The sequence below is a fragment of the Aricia agestis genome, chromosome 4 (genome assembly GCF_905147365.1).
Source record: "Aricia agestis chromosome 4, ilAriAges1.1, whole genome shotgun sequence".
NCBI classification, from domain to species: Eukaryota; Metazoa; Arthropoda; class Insecta; order Lepidoptera; family Lycaenidae; genus Aricia; species Aricia agestis.
In genome coordinates, this window is record NC_056409.1 from 19730536 (window position 1) to 19746036 (window position 15501).

Sequence of the window (15501 nt, forward strand, 5' to 3'; positions counted from 1 at the left end):
TTGAAGTGACTAAATAAGTATGTCACCATGGCAACGTCCATCGCTATCCCGTCGCACAAACAATGGTCGTCGTCAGTCTCGAGTTGTAATAATTTACTATTATTTATTCAACCAATGCACTTATCAATATAATAAGTACCCACATGGGCGTACCGAGGGGGGGCATGGGGGGGGGCAGCTGCCCCCCCCCTGGATCATGTTGACGTCCCTACTAAGTATATTATCTAGTACTTTCATCTATGAAAATTAAAAATAATAAAACTAATTTTTGCCATTTGTTTACAATAAAATATTTTTACAACTAAAAATTATTCATTTTTTATTCTTTTTAGGCACCTAGCTTATAAAAAATCTGGTTTGCCCCCCCTGGCCCAGAATTTGCGTAATTTGCCCGCCACCCCCTTGCCCAGAATTTGCGTAATTTCCCCCCCCCCCCCTGGCCCATAATCTGGGTAATTATCCCCCCCCCTGGCCCAGAACCTGGGTACGCCCATGAGTACCCAGTAGCCGATTCTCAGACCCACTGAATATGCATATAAAATTTGGTTAAAATCAGTAAAGCTGTTTTGGAGGAGTACGCGGCCTAACATTGTGACACGAGCATTTTATATAAATAACAAGAAGATTATTTATAATAAGATAGAGGATATTGAAAAAAAATGTTATATTTATACTTTTTTATATAATAATGCCCATCTATACTTGAAATTATTATTTTTTTTTTACTTCTTCTGCAGCTCCATCTAGTAACCAATAGCGATTATAATTGTGTTTGAACATATAATTAACTAGATGGCGTTTCTAAAATCTCTTGTCTGTGCATACCGCAAAATTACGCGATGTGCTAGAAATGCTAGAATCCATGAATTTTTTTTTATTAAAAAGTTAAAGTGTCAAATTATTGGACTTCGCACTTTTTGCGAGTTAAAAATTTTAACTTTTGTATTTTATTTTGTGTAAAAATTGTATTTTTATATACATTTTCTAACTGAAATTATCGGTACAATGGCTCGTGTATTAGTTGGTGTAAAGAGAGTTATAGACTATGCCGTTAAGGTAATTTTATTAAAAGTGCAAAGGTTAATTTTAGCTGTTTATAAGACTCGTTTTTGTACACATTATCACTAATTAATCCTAGCCTATTTCTTTTACTCTCCTACTCTGATTAGTTTTTATAAAATTGTAAACTTAAAAGTTCTTGACCCCAAATCGGTCAAAATGCATCAAGGGCAGAATTGTTTGAAGTTACGACTGTTGTTCATGATTCTTTTAAAAAATGATGTTGTTTTTTATGTTGAATTTAAAGCTCCAACGTCTAAAGTGATCTACTTCTAGATTCGTGTCAAGCCAGACAAATCTGGTGTGGTCACGGAAGGTGTGAAGCACTCGATGAACCCATTTGATGAGATTGCTGTGGAGGAGGCTGTGAGGATGAAGGAGAAAAAACTGGCCAGTGAAGTGATTGCCGTCTCTTGTGGACCAACTCAAGCTCAAGTATAACATGCATGTTTTATTTTGTTTATAAAAAAAATAGAGATTACAATTCTAGCTGTCTCTCTTGTAAATGTGTAAGCAAACTAGATGAAATTGGACCTTGTGTAATCAATTGTTACGATCATTTTTACAATATTACTCTATAAACTTTATAAGTACAAAAATATTTATGTAAAAACTTTATACTTTAGGAAACCCTAAGAACAGCTTTAGCTATGGGTGCAGACAGAGCAATTCATGTAGAAGTTGCTGGGGCAGAGTACGAGACTTTACAGCCCCTTCATGTTGCTAAAATCTTGGCCAAATTGTCACAAGATGAAAAAGCAGACTTAGTCATTGTTGGCAAACAGGTAAAACATTTTATGTGTTTCTGTTGTATGTGTGTTGTTATTGTAACTGTGTGCACAATAAAGTATATTCTATTCTATTCTAAATGACGTTGTAATTGAAGTAATAAATAAAATATATATTTTCTAATAAGACTAAAAGATGGCATGATGAGCTAGATACATATGAGCCAGATTTTCCTATGATGTTAGATTGAAAGGAGTGGCAAACATTCATATGTCTAGAACTGTTTGTTTTTGGAAATCATCATTCATCTAATAAACATGAATTAGGAAAAGTTTTCAGCACTTAAGTGTGTCTTTTCTTAGTAACTTTTATTTTTAGGCTATTGATGATGATTCCAATCAGACAGCACAAATGACTGCCGCCATTCTGGACTGGCCCCAGGGCACTTTTGCCTCAAAGGTAATATTCTTTATATCTAAATGCTTACAAGAAAAATGCAAGTTAATAAAAATTATAATATTATGTTAGTTCTTTATTACTAGTTTATCTTCTTTGCATAAGCCACTGAGAAAATTTGATAACCTCTATGCCTATGTGATAAGATAATAAGAGTTTGATTGTTTTGATTACTTTTTAAATTGTTCATTTAATTCATGTAGATGTTCATTGTTTAAATTATTGAGTGAGCTCTTTTGGATAATATCTTAAATTTTATGTAGACATCCTTAGAACCTATAACTAAACATTTTCTTAAAGAATTATATAAGATTACCTTCCATTAATGTTTAGGGTAAACATCTACCTTCTGTCTCCTTCCTTTTTCCTCCTAGGAGACCCTTTATATTTTACCCTAAAAGGGACCATATCAGAGGAAGAGAAGAACAATACTAACAATAAAATATGTAAGCAATAAATCTAACCAACCAAACTAACAACTTCAGTGTTATTTGGTATGGAATGTATTATTATTATTTTCTAAGTTTTATAACATGTTTGTAGGTTGAGAAGACCGATTCTGGGCTGACAGTGACCAGAGAAATTGATGGCGGTTTGGAAGTGATCAAAACTAAACTGCCAGCAGTTCTCAGCGCTGACCTGCGACTCAACGAGCCAAGATATGCTACGCTGCCCAATATCATGGTGAGCAAGTGTCTATACACAATGAACTGATAGGTTTTGAGAATTTTATGAACTCAAACACACAAAGCAAATTGTTAAAGCTGTTCGTTAAACTTAGTAATACCTCTTTGGAGTCCATTTCGTTGCTTATTTTTGACCCTATTACTGTCTACCGACGGTCCCTGTGACACTAAAACCAGCCTACACTTCAATAGTGGTATCTGTTAAATATTCCGATCATTGTTCACAAAATATTATAATTATATCATCTACATTTACTTTACAGAAAGCCAAGAAGAAGCCAATGAAGAAATTGACCGCCAAGGATTTGGGTGTCGATTTGGCGCCGAGAATCAAGGTCATCAGTGTAGAAGACCCACCAGTCAGACAAGCGGGCTCCATCGTACCCGACGTCGACACACTGGTCGCCAAACTCAAGGAGGGGGGACACGCTTAGTTCAAACCACCAAACATAGCCCAATGTTTATTAACAACACATAAGAGATTTGTACATGGTTTTTATGAATGTAGGTTTATAATCATGTTGAATATAACTTTATCATGTTTACATCTAGTTTAAATTGAACCTTAAGTCTAAACGTAAAACTTGTGAGTCGATTCGCAATTTTATTTGAGTCGGATTCGACAACTTATACCCGCGACAAAACGCGTTTCGCGCCGATCGTTGACAGATATCCACGCGGTATGTTTTCGAATCCGAGTCTTTCAAAAATATTGTGAATCAATATGCTCGCTACTTTAATTTGTGTGTCAATATAAAGTTATTTGCCTTATCTTACGGTTGCGACTATAGCGACTACTTTAAACTGTCAGTAAAATCACAAACTAAAAAGCCATTAAGATCTCATTAAGACAACATGATACTTAATTCATGACTGCTAATCACTGACCTCCATTATACAGGTACGCCGGACTTATGATACCCATTTGCTTTTTGTGCCTATTTGAATCGGAATCAGCGCCCCCAATGCAGGGGAGAACAAAATCTGACGTAAATTGCAAATGGCTGTTTAATCGTTATTGGTTGTCATCACTAGTTTCAAGTACTCTCACTACTGCTATCAGCGCCAATATGGCGACTTTCAAACGTCATTTTTACGTCAGATTTAGTTCTCTTACCCCGCATTGGGGGCGCTAAATCCGCTTCAAATAGGCACAAAAAATAGCTGTCATTTCAAAAGGTATCATAGGTCCAGCGTACTTGTATGATGGAGGATAGTGCTGGCAATAGATGCGCAACAGCGCTAATTCTCAAATTATATACATTTCATCCAATATAAATAGAGGCATTAGGACATTCAAAGTCAAAATTAATTAGTCTAATAACATTAGTCATACACGTAGAAGCTAGTACAGTCTTGAATAATTAAGTATCTAGTACAGGGCCTCCCCGCTGTAGGGTTCGTACCACACTATCTTGCCCTCCAAGCAGCCGGTGACGAGGAGGTGGTGGCGGGGGCTGAATTTGGAGCTGACGACGAGGTCCTGGTGGATGCCGAGGCTCTGACCGACGTCCACCATCTGGGCTGGTCCGGAGAGGTCCCGGACGCAGTGGGACAGCTCGGAACACTTGTCATTGAGGGCGAGGAGGCGCATGCCGCGACCGAACGGGGAACACACCAGCCGCCCGTCCGCAGAGTAGCACAGCTCCTGTATATTAGTTTAACAAATTGTGATTATTCAGTTCTGGTACTAAAAAATTTAATTCTTTTTACAACAATAAATTCTGATATCCAGATGTGCGTCAAGGAAGAAGATCTATTGCGTTGGCTTAGTATGTAAAACAGTTGTCATGCGCCAGAGTTGACTGAGCCAATCGTGTCGTTCAAAGCAAGACGACAACGATAGCGAGAGTGTTTGTGGTAGACATCTATATTGTTTCTAACCACAGTATAGAAACACTAGCTGTTGCCCGCGACTTCGTCCGCCTTAGTATAGTAGATCACATGCCAAGTATTATTTATTGTACAAAAATATTCAGTGTACAGCATTGACTTTCCTACGATTTTATTATATATAGATGTTCCGCGCGGCTTCGCTTACATAATTTAGGAATTTCACGCGACCGAACATTTTTCCGCAAAAAAATAGCCTATGTCCCTTAACGTGGTCTATTCTTCATGTTTGCCAAATAACATAAAAATTGCTCCAGTAGTTCTTAAGAATCTTAAGATAATAAGCAATTTCATTTAATTTCCCCCGTTTTTTTCCACATTTTCCTTTATTTCTTCGCTCCTATTAGTTGTAGAATAATAAAATATAGCCTATGGCCTTCGTCGATAAATAGGCTATCTAACACTGAAAGAATTTTTCAAATCGGACCAGTAGTTCTTGAGATTAGCGCGTTCAAATAAGCCCTTTCATATAATTTCCCCCGTTTTGTCCACTATTTCTTCGCTCCTATTAGTCTTAGCGTGATAAAATATAGCCTATAGCCATCCTCGATTAATGGGCTATCTAACACTGAAAGAATTTTTCAAATCGGACCAGTAGTTCCTGAGATTAGCGCGTTCAAACAAACAAACTAACAAACTCTGCAGAATTATAATATTAGTATAAATTGCTGTTACAGACAATACAAACCTTTATGAAGCCCTTGCCCTCGTTCGTCTCTTCAATGTAGTATAGCAGGCGGTCGCGGTTCTGTCGGATGTAGTGTCGCACCTCGTCCTCGCAGCCCGAGTCGCGCGAGCGCGTCGTGCTGCCCGACGTCGACGGCTGCGTCGATCTGTTTAACAACATGGCGGATCACATGATTTCAAGATGGCGCATAACGTGATTTCAAGATGGCTAGTAAAGTTATTTCAAGATGGCGTATATAACGTGAATTCAAGATGCCCTAAAATTACGCAAAGTCAGGACTGTTGTTTATTTTGTTGTAATGATTAATAGCCAGGGCCGTCAGTAGCGTGTTCATACGTACCTGTCGACTCTTGCGGGGGGCACCAGCTGCGCGGCGGGAAAGAGGCGGGCGGGGGCGGCGCGCAGGGGGCGGGGCCGGAGCGCGGCGGGCGGCGAGATGCCCGTGTTGATGCCCATTATCCGCTGCATGTTGAAGTTGCGACCCACTTGACCTCTGAAATGATACCATTTTTTTTTATAAAATAAGGGGCCAAACGAGCAAACGGGTCACCTGATGGAAAGCAACTACCGTCGCCCATGGACACTCGCAACATTAGAAGAGCTGCAGGTTTGTTGCTGCCCTTTTAAGAGAGAATATGCTCTATTCTAGAAGGTTTGCAGGTCGTATTGGTCCGGAAATACTGCTGGTGACAGTTCGTTCCAGAGTTTACGACAATAAATTACTGCAATGAAGATGTAATTCTCAATTATTCTTATTAGACATCTGCTACCTGGGGTATATATATACTTAAACATATTGTATATGTATGGCGAATGCCACACTCTCGATACTAATCGTGATATTAGGATCGTAAATCGTATCATCTAGAATCTAGATAAATATCAAGGTTGATATCGTGTAGCAAATTTAATTCCGGAATTGTGATATCGTATCGCAAAATATTAACGCTCTTGAAACCGTGCACGTCATGCGAGGTTACACGCCGTAGATGTGAGCGAACAAAGTAAAAGTTTTACCTGCTGTACATTTCCTGCAGCATTCTGTGCTGCTTTATCGTTATAGACGCCTCCCAAACGTCATTCTGTATGCTCGCGAGACCCTGCACAGAAAATTTAACTATAGAACGCGCCGAAAATGGAAGAAAAAACCGACCAATAAAACATCCGTCAACAGTTGATTGGCTGAAACGTCAATTGGTAGCTGCATTTAAAAAAATAAACTAGACTTTTTTTGGGACAGTTATCGTGCTAGGACATTAGGGTATGCTCACATGTACGGCGTGTAACTCACCGGGCCAAGTCGCGACGCTGCGGGGGGTGATGCGTCGCCACGCGAAGTGCTCGGGCCCGCCTCCGGCTCCGCTGGTTCGCGTCGACTCGGCCCGGCCGACTCGCCCGACCTGCTATGCATTTATCTCTGAATCCGACGGCTAGTGACTAAAATATCTTTGTAAGAAATTGTTTGAGCTAAGCTGCACTACGCAGCAGCGGCGATACGAGACACAAAACGTTAGTACTATGGAACGTGAAATGTCACATCGCTCCACTGCAGCATTGTGTCCCCTAGTGCGTTGATTAAACTTTTAAATGAAACCTTTGTGTCCATGACTAAATGGTGGTGACTGGTGTGTATTTTTAATTGGCACACTTAAACAGTTATGAGTTGTCTCAGTCTAATATAAAGGATATTAGGCAGAGATAACTATGATCTATTTACAGTATTATACTCACGTTTCCGCGGCTGGCGTGGGAGCGGCGGGCGGTGCGGGGCGGGGGTGGCGGTAGGGGCGGGGCCGGCGGCGCGGGCGGCGGGGCGGGGCGCGACGCGGCGCCGGGGGCGGCGGTGGCGACGTGTCGCGACAGCTCTTGTCGCTCAACTCATTTGCCGGTTGGATGTCGTGTATGCACGACCACTGTAAAAAAAAATGTTTTGTATTTGGAATGTAAGGAATAAAATCAATAAAAATTACAATCCCAAACTACTAAATTTACAAAGTGCACAACTAAAATACAAAATTATATATTAAAATATAATTGATAATTTTACCTCGGATCTATCATCATGGCTAATATTTCTACTTAAAGCAGTCCAGCCTTGTGGGTGAATCTGAAACAAAATACACATTAGACTGTAAAACATTATATTTTGATTTAAATTAGAAACAAAGTAATTAATATTACAGTAACACAAGGAAATATATAGTTTTTTTTTAATTTAAACAATTATAACATTATCCACCACTGCTGTATACCTCGAAAAGGCGGAAATTCATTGTTTGAGCAGTCAAACGATAATTCTTGAATTTATGGCTTTTTCGCCGACCATGAGACGCTTTTTCGTGGTTTGTGTGATAGCTGCGAATTTTACTCAGAATTACATTACCTGCAATGCACTGACTACCTCCGCATCATTGCCATCAGGGAAGTCAGATACGAACTCCACTCTATTCTCTGTACGCTTGAAGTCAAATAAATGGTCGTAGCTGGCCGCTATAGGAATTACTTGTTGGCTCATTTGCATAAGACGGTACAAATTAGGCTGAAATCAGAAACATATAGTATTAGAATACATTACTAGTATAACAAGTAAGATTATATTTTGTATATACAGTACCTTGAAACCATGTAAGTCCTGTGCCAATGTGGAAAGGTTGAGATCATGTATGATGACCAGTAGGCCACCAGTAGTGCACATCACCATCTGCTTAGCGTTAGGAGACAGTCGGCATCTCATCAAGCCAGACGCGTGAAATACTCGTTGGTACACCAAGTTGAATTCCGTATAAGAATTAATATCCCAGGTGTAAATACTTCCGTCCAATCCAGAGGTGACAAGCAGCTTGTCCTTGACAGAGAACTCTATGTTTTTGACCCAATTTGAATGACCAAGTAGAGAACGAATCTTCTTTTTCAAATTTCTAACATCCCATAATGCTATTGTAGTATCATCTGAGCAAGTGGCAAACATGCGCCCATCTAAAAATCTGTGAATAAAATAATATTTTTAGTGCCTGTTTCACCACTTTCTGATAAAAAAAAAAGTGCCTGATAAGTGGCTATTCACAACTTTTTTGACAGACTCTCCATACTTGATCTGTCAAGTTAATTGGTGTATAGCCTTATCAGGAAGTGGTTCACCACCTGTTTCAACAGGTCCTTAACTTTTTTATTCATCTCCACTACTAAATAGGGTATTTCATTTCTCATTTAACTGTTTCAGCAACAGAACCAAATTGAGTAAACAAAATCAGATTTTTTTATTCCAGTAGTGCTCATCATTCTTCTTTTTTTTTAATGAGACTTATTAGTTTAAGAAGAACTAAGATTACCTAAGCATCAATAGGCAAATAGTTTTAAATGCATGTAACTTACTTAACACAATTGACACAGTCAGAATGAGCCCCGTTGACTGTGTGTATTCTTTGGTGTGTGAGAGGGTCAAAAATCTGTATTGATTTCTTCTCACACGCTGCTACCAGTAGTGTCCTAAAATCACATAAAAATAGAACTAATACTAATAGAACCATTCATGTTTCTATGAAAAAAGCAAACCTCTATAACAAGGAACTTGGTTATGTTGTTAAGAAACCAAAATTAGACAAGGTAAATATTTCTTGTAAATGTCAATGAAAGTAGTATTTTATAAGAATTTATTAAAAAGAAGATTAAACAGAAAATATAATACCAATACAATAGCAAATATTTAGACAAGAACAACAATGTATAACATGTGCTAGAAGAATAGAATTTCCTGAAACCTCAATTGAAATTTCATTGCCAAATCATCTGTTTAATTAGCATTGTCAAGGTTAGCCGGTCGCACTTACCCTTCCGGGGAAAACTCAAGGTTGAACACACCACCGGTTGGCAAAGCGTTGGCTTGTACGTAGTCCCAAGAAGCGATGGGCTTCATCCCACAATACAAACTTCGGGACATCGCATCCGATGCCCCGACCGGATTCTCAAAGCCATTCTCGCGACGAATCAGCCTATACGGGCTGAACGCCGAATACCTCGCCATAAATAAACTGTCTCTAATGGTTTTATTCTCCATTTCGTCTGGCATTTTGAAAAGGAACGCACGGCCACTTTAAGTACAATAAATGATATAAACTAATAGCGTAATCGCAGGATTATCTAAGAAAAAACCCGTAGTTTCTCATATTTATCTTTATTTTACAGTGTAATCTTAAAGAATAAAGGACGGGATTTAGATAAATGCACACAAAAAATAAAAATCAGTAATTCAGAAACAGAGAATCGTAACAATGTAATTTTGACAGCTGGCTGTCAATGTCAGCTGTAAGCAGAAGCATTCCATAGACAAATTTATATTTATTTTCAATTATTATTTATTTTTATGAAAGAAGGGGACAAACGAGCAAACGGGTCACCTAATGGAAAGCAACTTCCGTCGCCCATGGGGGGATATTAGATTATCATATATATTGGATCCGAGATCATTGAGTCAATGATATTGGATAATGTAATATAGACATATTATGATTAATTTCTTCCTTGATCATAGATTTTTGACATTTGCTGAGAGATTGGATCCAATACGGTCATAGAAATAGGTATTTAATATAAAAAGGAGTTTTTAATTTCTTGTTCGTTAATATGTTTCAAATAATGTAATGTAATTATTTTTCTAATTATATACTTGGATAATCTTGCTGAAATAACAAAAAACAAGCCATATTAAAAATGACGATGTCTTTTAACCCTGACATCAATACCTGTCAGCGTTAGCGCTCTCCATTGGCTATTGAAACCCATGGAATTAATATATACTAGTTATACGTAGTATATATTAATTCCATGTTGAAACCACATATGACGTAAAATAGGATCAATGAAAAATTATAATGTAATATGCAGATATGATCAAATGATCATACATATTGGATCCTATATATGATCATAGAAATGATCATATATAAATGACTAGCTGTTGCCCGCGACTTCGTCTGCGTGGACTTCAGTTTATAGCGCGCGATGGCAAAAAAATTAGTGTCAAAAGCTTTTTAAATCAAAACAGCTGTGCAGTGTGCACATAATATTTCATTTTTTAAAATCAAACTTTATATTTTATGCCAAATTTTAAAGCTTATTTAGCCCCCCAATTACAAAACTTTACCCATAAACTATTTATCATTGATAGGTTTAAGGTTACGTCACTGTATATAATATAAAGTACTGACTTATTAAATAATGTAAAAAAGAAATAACAATCGAAAAAACTTGAAGATATGATGATACCACCTCTTATAGAAAGATGTTGGGCAAGCGTTAGCGCGATGTAAGAGACGCACGGCGCCATCTAGTATGAATTTTTGGAACTAACTTAATTTGAACAAATATTCGTATTTTCACCCCCTTACAACCCTTTTTTCCAGTAAAAAAAGTAGCCTATGTCCTTTCTCAGGCTTTAGACTATCTGTTTACAAAATTTCATTACAATCAGTTCGGTAGTTTTGGCGTGAAAGCGAGACAGACAGACAGACAGACAGACAGAGATACTTTCGTATTTATAATATTAGTATAGATAATGTAATACCCCCCCCCTAGACACTCGCAGCATCAGAAGAGCTGCAGGTGCGTTGCCGGCCTTTTAAGAGGGAATAGGGTAAAAGGGGAGGGTAGGGATGGGAAGGGAAGGGAAAAGGGGAGGATAGGGATAGGAATTGGGCCTTCGGTAAACTCACTCACTCGGCGAAACACAGCGCAAGCGCTGTTTCACGCCGGTTTTCTGTGAGAACGTGGTATTTCTCCGGTCGAGCCGGCCCATTCGTGCCGAAGCATGGCTCTCCCACCAGGGCTGTAGCTACAGTCAGATTTGAGGTAGGGCAGCATTGGTTACAGGTAGGGCAGAAGTACAAAAAAATAATCATAATTTATTGATTTCTTGGGTTTTGGTATTTTTAAGGTAGGGCATTATGATTTTAAGGTAGGGCATTGCCCCCCAATGCCCCCCTCTAGCTACGGCCGTGTCTCCCACGTATATCCACACCACGTATCAATCCAGGCGACAAAGAAATTCATATTTATTTTCTAAAAAAAATGCATTTTAGATTGTTATTATTCTATTATTAAGTAAATGAAATTATTATTATTACAAATTACAATGCATAATAGATAATCATTCTAAGGGCCTGTTTCACCACTTTCTGATAAAGTGCCAAATAAGCTATTCGCAGCTTTTTTGACAGATTCTCCATAATTCATCTGTCAAGTTAAGTGGTGGATAGCCTTATCAGAAAGTGGTGAAACGGGCCCTAAGTAAAATTATTTTATACTAGGAAAAGTCAGTTAATTATACTAAGATTTGGTTGCACCAACTAACTTTGACTTTAACCTTAACTATAACCGGAAAAATTGACAGATGTCGTATGAAAATATGGGGTGTTTGGACGCCATATTTAACTTTAACTATAACCACGCCTCTGGTGTAACCCAACCTAAGACTGGATTGCACCAACTAACTTTAACTGTAACTTTGACTACAGTGCAAAATGTCAAATCTTTGGGTAAAGTTAAAAATGGACGCCATCAAGACGCCATATTTAACTATAAACATAGAGCTCGACGAGGTTTTAAATGCATGTGGCGAAAAAAGGAACTAACGCTGTCATCATACAAAAACCGCAATTTTTAACAGTTCTCCTTTACCAGCAGCGCCCCCGCCCACGCGCATGTATAACCTTGTTGGATCAGCTGTCATCTGTAATTGACAGCTCTCCGGGCAAAGTTAAGGGTAAAGTTAAAGTTAAATTTACCTTAACTATTACCATAACTTTAACTTTACCCACGCCTCTGGTGCAACCCAGTCTATGAAAAGGTCAGAATTGAATAAAAAATATGAATTTGAATCAACATTATATTAATTAAAAAAATTGAATATTTTTCATAATTCATGCTTAAAAGTTTTTACAAAATCGCAACTTCTCTTAAAGCTATGTCACATTTATATTATTCAACATTTTCTTCTGTTTTGTCCAGTGTTTTGTCAATGGCTCTATTATTGTGTTCATAATATAGTGATGTGGAATTCACAATCACCACTGTACATTTTCTCAATAAAGAAGTATTATTTTACATTTCTCAATAAGAAGTATATATCATTTGGTATAATATTACAAATGGCAAAAGGACAATTTCATTACCAGGTATTTTGCGGCAGTTGACCTTTTGGAGGCTCTATGTGGCCTGTTTTTAAAACATTCTGAAGGAACAGCTCAAGTCTTGTCTTGGGTCCACCCTCATCAATCTTTCCAAGAATCGCCATATACTCTGTGCTTATGACTTTTATCATTTTTACACATTGTTTTCCGTAGGTTTTGTAGAATTCTGAGCCACAAACTGTGAAGAAATCTAAGATTAGTGTCGCACAAATATCTGGCTCTGCTTTTAAGTTGATAAATGATGCAAGCCATTGCCACCCGTATCGTAAGCCGTTAGGGTTTGCAGCATTTAAAAATCTGGGTGTTTTTGCAATCCAAATGGCACTGCGTAATCTAAATATACCAGACATTCTTCTTAGGAATTTATCTTGCTTCTCAACAACACCCTCATCATTGTAAGTGTAACCTCTAGATATATAAAAGTCCTTGTCACTCTGCCCCTCCTTTTGTGGTAGCAGCATCGGAACTAGGTAAGGACAGTACCTGTGGAAATATGCTTCTAGTAATTTCCCAAATTCTGGGAATTGTGACCACAGCGCTACAGTTAAAGCGGCAAGAGGAAATGCTGCTTCTGGATTGCTGGAGACCAAAAGTTCTCCCTGTCTTACAATCTTCTTGGCCAACAATGCAGTACAATAGAATACCCCCTGGGGATTCTCAGATGCGTTAACATATGTGTCCAGCACTTGAACTCTTTCACCGTTCAATAATTTAGCTAACTTTGTGTATTTGTCCCTTATATGAGTGCCGCTGACTGACGACAAGGCATTAACGGGAGTGTTTACAGCTTTCTGACAATCAAACCTAAACTTTTTTAAACTAGTATTTTCTAAAAGGTTCTTATATTTGAGTTCATAATTATTTAGGAAGCTATCAAGTTCAATGTAGTATGCATAATTTTTTTCAGAATAAAATGTTTGATGCATTTTTTTACTTTCTTCCATTTGGAGCTTAGCAGAATGTGCTGCATTTTCTTCCTTTATCCTTTGCTCTTCTATTTGTTTTTTCATTTCATCCTCTTTCTTTTGACGTAATATTTGCTCCTGTTGTTGCACAGCTTCTATATCCCTCAAAATACTATGTTTAATTTTATTAATGTTTTTATACTCTACCTCAGCCTGAGAAACTTCTTGTTCCGATATGGTGGCATTTTCACAAAAGTCCATGATGCTCTTAATATTGGCAATGACATTGTTTATCTCTTGCAGATATTTCTCAAATACTTGTTTAGCTACTGTGTCATTTTGAGCCAGTGACAATATTTCGTTGTAACAAAAGCAGACTTTTGTATAGCTGTCTGTTATTGCCGCAAAGCGTGCTGTTGCTTTGTTTTGTTCATCTAAAATTCTATTCATGTTTTCAATAGTCTGGGAATTAATAATTTGACACTTTTTCTCATCTAATTTTGTTTTTTCTAAAATATTAAGATTGTCGTTTTCTTGCAATTGCTTCACCATCTGTAGTTTTTTTGCTCTTAACTCTAATGATTTTCCTTTCCATTTATCACTTTGTTTTTTCCAGTACCTATGTGTTGAATCTGTATAGGCAGTGATCACTTTTTCAACTAAGTTTTTGAATAAATCTTCAGAATTCTCCTGCAATTGAGCTTCACATTTTTTTAAACGTAACGTGTAGCGGAGGTCTTCACCGAATTTGTCAACAATTAAATCTGATATTTTGGTGCTATCTACAGGGGCCATGTTTTCCTTTTTTGGTTTTTCACTTCTGTTAGGTCCTATTGTTACTTCTGTTACTAGATGACTTATTTCTGCAGCGTTCTTTAGGGCAGAAACACGTAATTTTTCAAAATCTGCCAGCTGCTCGGAAACATTAATATCGCCATACCTTGAAACGTCTTCAAACCCGTTACATCTTTGAGCCATTGTCTAATTAATTTACCTCCAAAGACCAAAAGTAATAGGTACAAACTATAAATTATTTACAAAATTGTTGAGTTTTGCATAAGTTGTGCATTGCGGCCACAGACTAATAAGAGATACTACATAGCGGGCAGCGGCACACCGGCAGTGTTGCCAACTTTTTTTTACTAACCCACCAAATTCAGCAGCGTAAACCACCAGAAACCGCTAAAACCTAAATGGCCTCTCAAACCACCAGAATTCCACTAAAAAACGTAAAGACAACAACAACCTATCTGAATATAAATAAGGAAAACTTTAGTTACCTATAATGTACCTACGTATAAGTAGGTAGTTAACTAAAGAGTAAAGATGAACGTCTTTAGAGGAATCATTGTCATTTAGTTGTTCAGTTTGTGAAGAATAAATTTCTTTAGTTCTAATTTTTGTAATACGGTATTTGGTATTATGTTGTTATTACAGCATTTGCCTTCGCGTGCTAACCTTGCACGAAAGAAAGGTAATCAAACTTCATCCAGTTTCTCTGTTAAGTCTTGACAACATTCATCATGCTAAATAATTGCTCTATATCAGCGCTAGAATGCGGCAAAACGAATAAAGACAATAATAATATAATTAAGTTTTCAGTGTGCGTCTTCAAGGGTTAGAAACATAATAAAAAAACTAGTGGTTTAACGTCGAAGCTACCACAAACTTAAATAATCAAATCCACTAAGAAATCCACTAGCCACTAAAACCAAATTTTTCCCGCCGAAAGGTACGTCTAAACCACCAGATCTAGTGGAAATTCCACTAAGTTGGCAACACTGGGCACACGCCATTTCAGTTTGACATATTACATATTGTCAATGTCAATGTCATTGAACTCTTTTTTTTCTTATATGGCACTTCGGCTATATAACCATGTTTAATAATAATAGTAATAA

General features: G+C 37.6%; 3 protein-coding genes across 3 annotated transcripts in view; 1 reads left to right on the plus strand and 2 right to left on the minus strand.

Annotated features, from left to right (window-relative positions):
• LOC121726706 (nucleoporin Gle1) overlaps positions 1-14650 on the minus strand; it is a 29257-nt gene extending 14607 nt beyond the window's left edge. Inside the window, exons 1-2 of the mRNA XM_042114196.1 lie at positions 12664-14650; positions 2677-2686 (exon numbers count right to left, since the gene is read on the minus strand). Coding sequence (XP_041970130.1) covers positions 12674-14578 — 1905 coding nt within the window. The 5' untranslated portion in view covers positions 14579-14650 and the 3' untranslated portion in view covers positions 2677-2686; positions 12664-12673. The remainder of the gene's footprint in view (positions 1-2676; positions 2687-12663) is intronic.
• Positions 898-3475, plus strand: LOC121726708 (electron transfer flavoprotein subunit beta). The gene is made up of 6 exons (XM_042114198.1): positions 898-1056; positions 1336-1494; positions 1686-1844; positions 2167-2247; positions 2788-2928; positions 3194-3475. Exons 1-6 carry the CDS (start codon positions 1006-1008, stop codon positions 3362-3364), a joined length of 762 nt encoding a protein of 253 aa, XP_041970132.1. The 5' UTR covers positions 898-1005; the 3' UTR covers positions 3365-3475.
• LOC121726707 (DDB1- and CUL4-associated factor 10) lies at positions 4085-9766 on the minus strand. Its single transcript, XM_042114197.1, has 11 exons — positions 9339-9766; positions 8884-8997; positions 8126-8495; positions 7895-8050; positions 7559-7618; positions 7243-7424; positions 6803-6911; positions 6529-6611; positions 5852-6004; positions 5512-5656; positions 4085-4578 (listed from the first exon to the last, which is right to left on the minus strand). The coding sequence occupies exons 1-11, from the start codon at positions 9575-9577 to the stop codon at positions 4303-4305; spliced, it is 1887 nt and encodes a 628-aa protein (XP_041970131.1). The 5' UTR covers positions 9578-9766; the 3' UTR covers positions 4085-4302.
• Positions 14651-15501: the final 851 nt, after the last annotated feature.

What these genes read in the sequence shown, in the direction of transcription:
- LOC121726708 (XM_042114198.1), top strand. Translation starts at nt 1,006, where the DNA reads ATGGCTCGTGTATTAGTTGGTGTAAAGAGAGTTATAGACTATGCCGTT. An exon ending in TTATAGACTATGCCGTTAAG is followed by an intron (nt 1,057 to 1,335) that starts GTAATTTTATTA and finishes ATCTACTTCTAG; the next exon opens with ATTCGTGTCAAGCCAGACAA. An exon ending in TAGTCATTGTTGGCAAACAG is followed by an intron (nt 1,845 to 2,166) that starts GTAAAACATTTT and finishes TTTTATTTTTAG; the next exon opens with GCTATTGATGATGATTCCAA.
- LOC121726707 (XM_042114197.1), bottom strand. Translation starts at nt 9,577, where the DNA reads ATGCCAGACGAAATGGAGAATAAAACCATTAGAGACAGTTTATTTATG. An exon ending in CTTGAGTTTTCCCCGGAAGG is followed by an intron (nt 8,998 to 9,338) that starts GTAAGTGCGACC and finishes ATGTGATTTTAG; the next exon opens with GACACTACTGGTAGCAGCGT. An exon ending in GCCATGATGATAGATCCGAG is followed by an intron (nt 7,425 to 7,558) that starts GTAAAATTATCA and finishes TTTTTTTTACAG; the next exon opens with TGGTCGTGCATACACGACAT.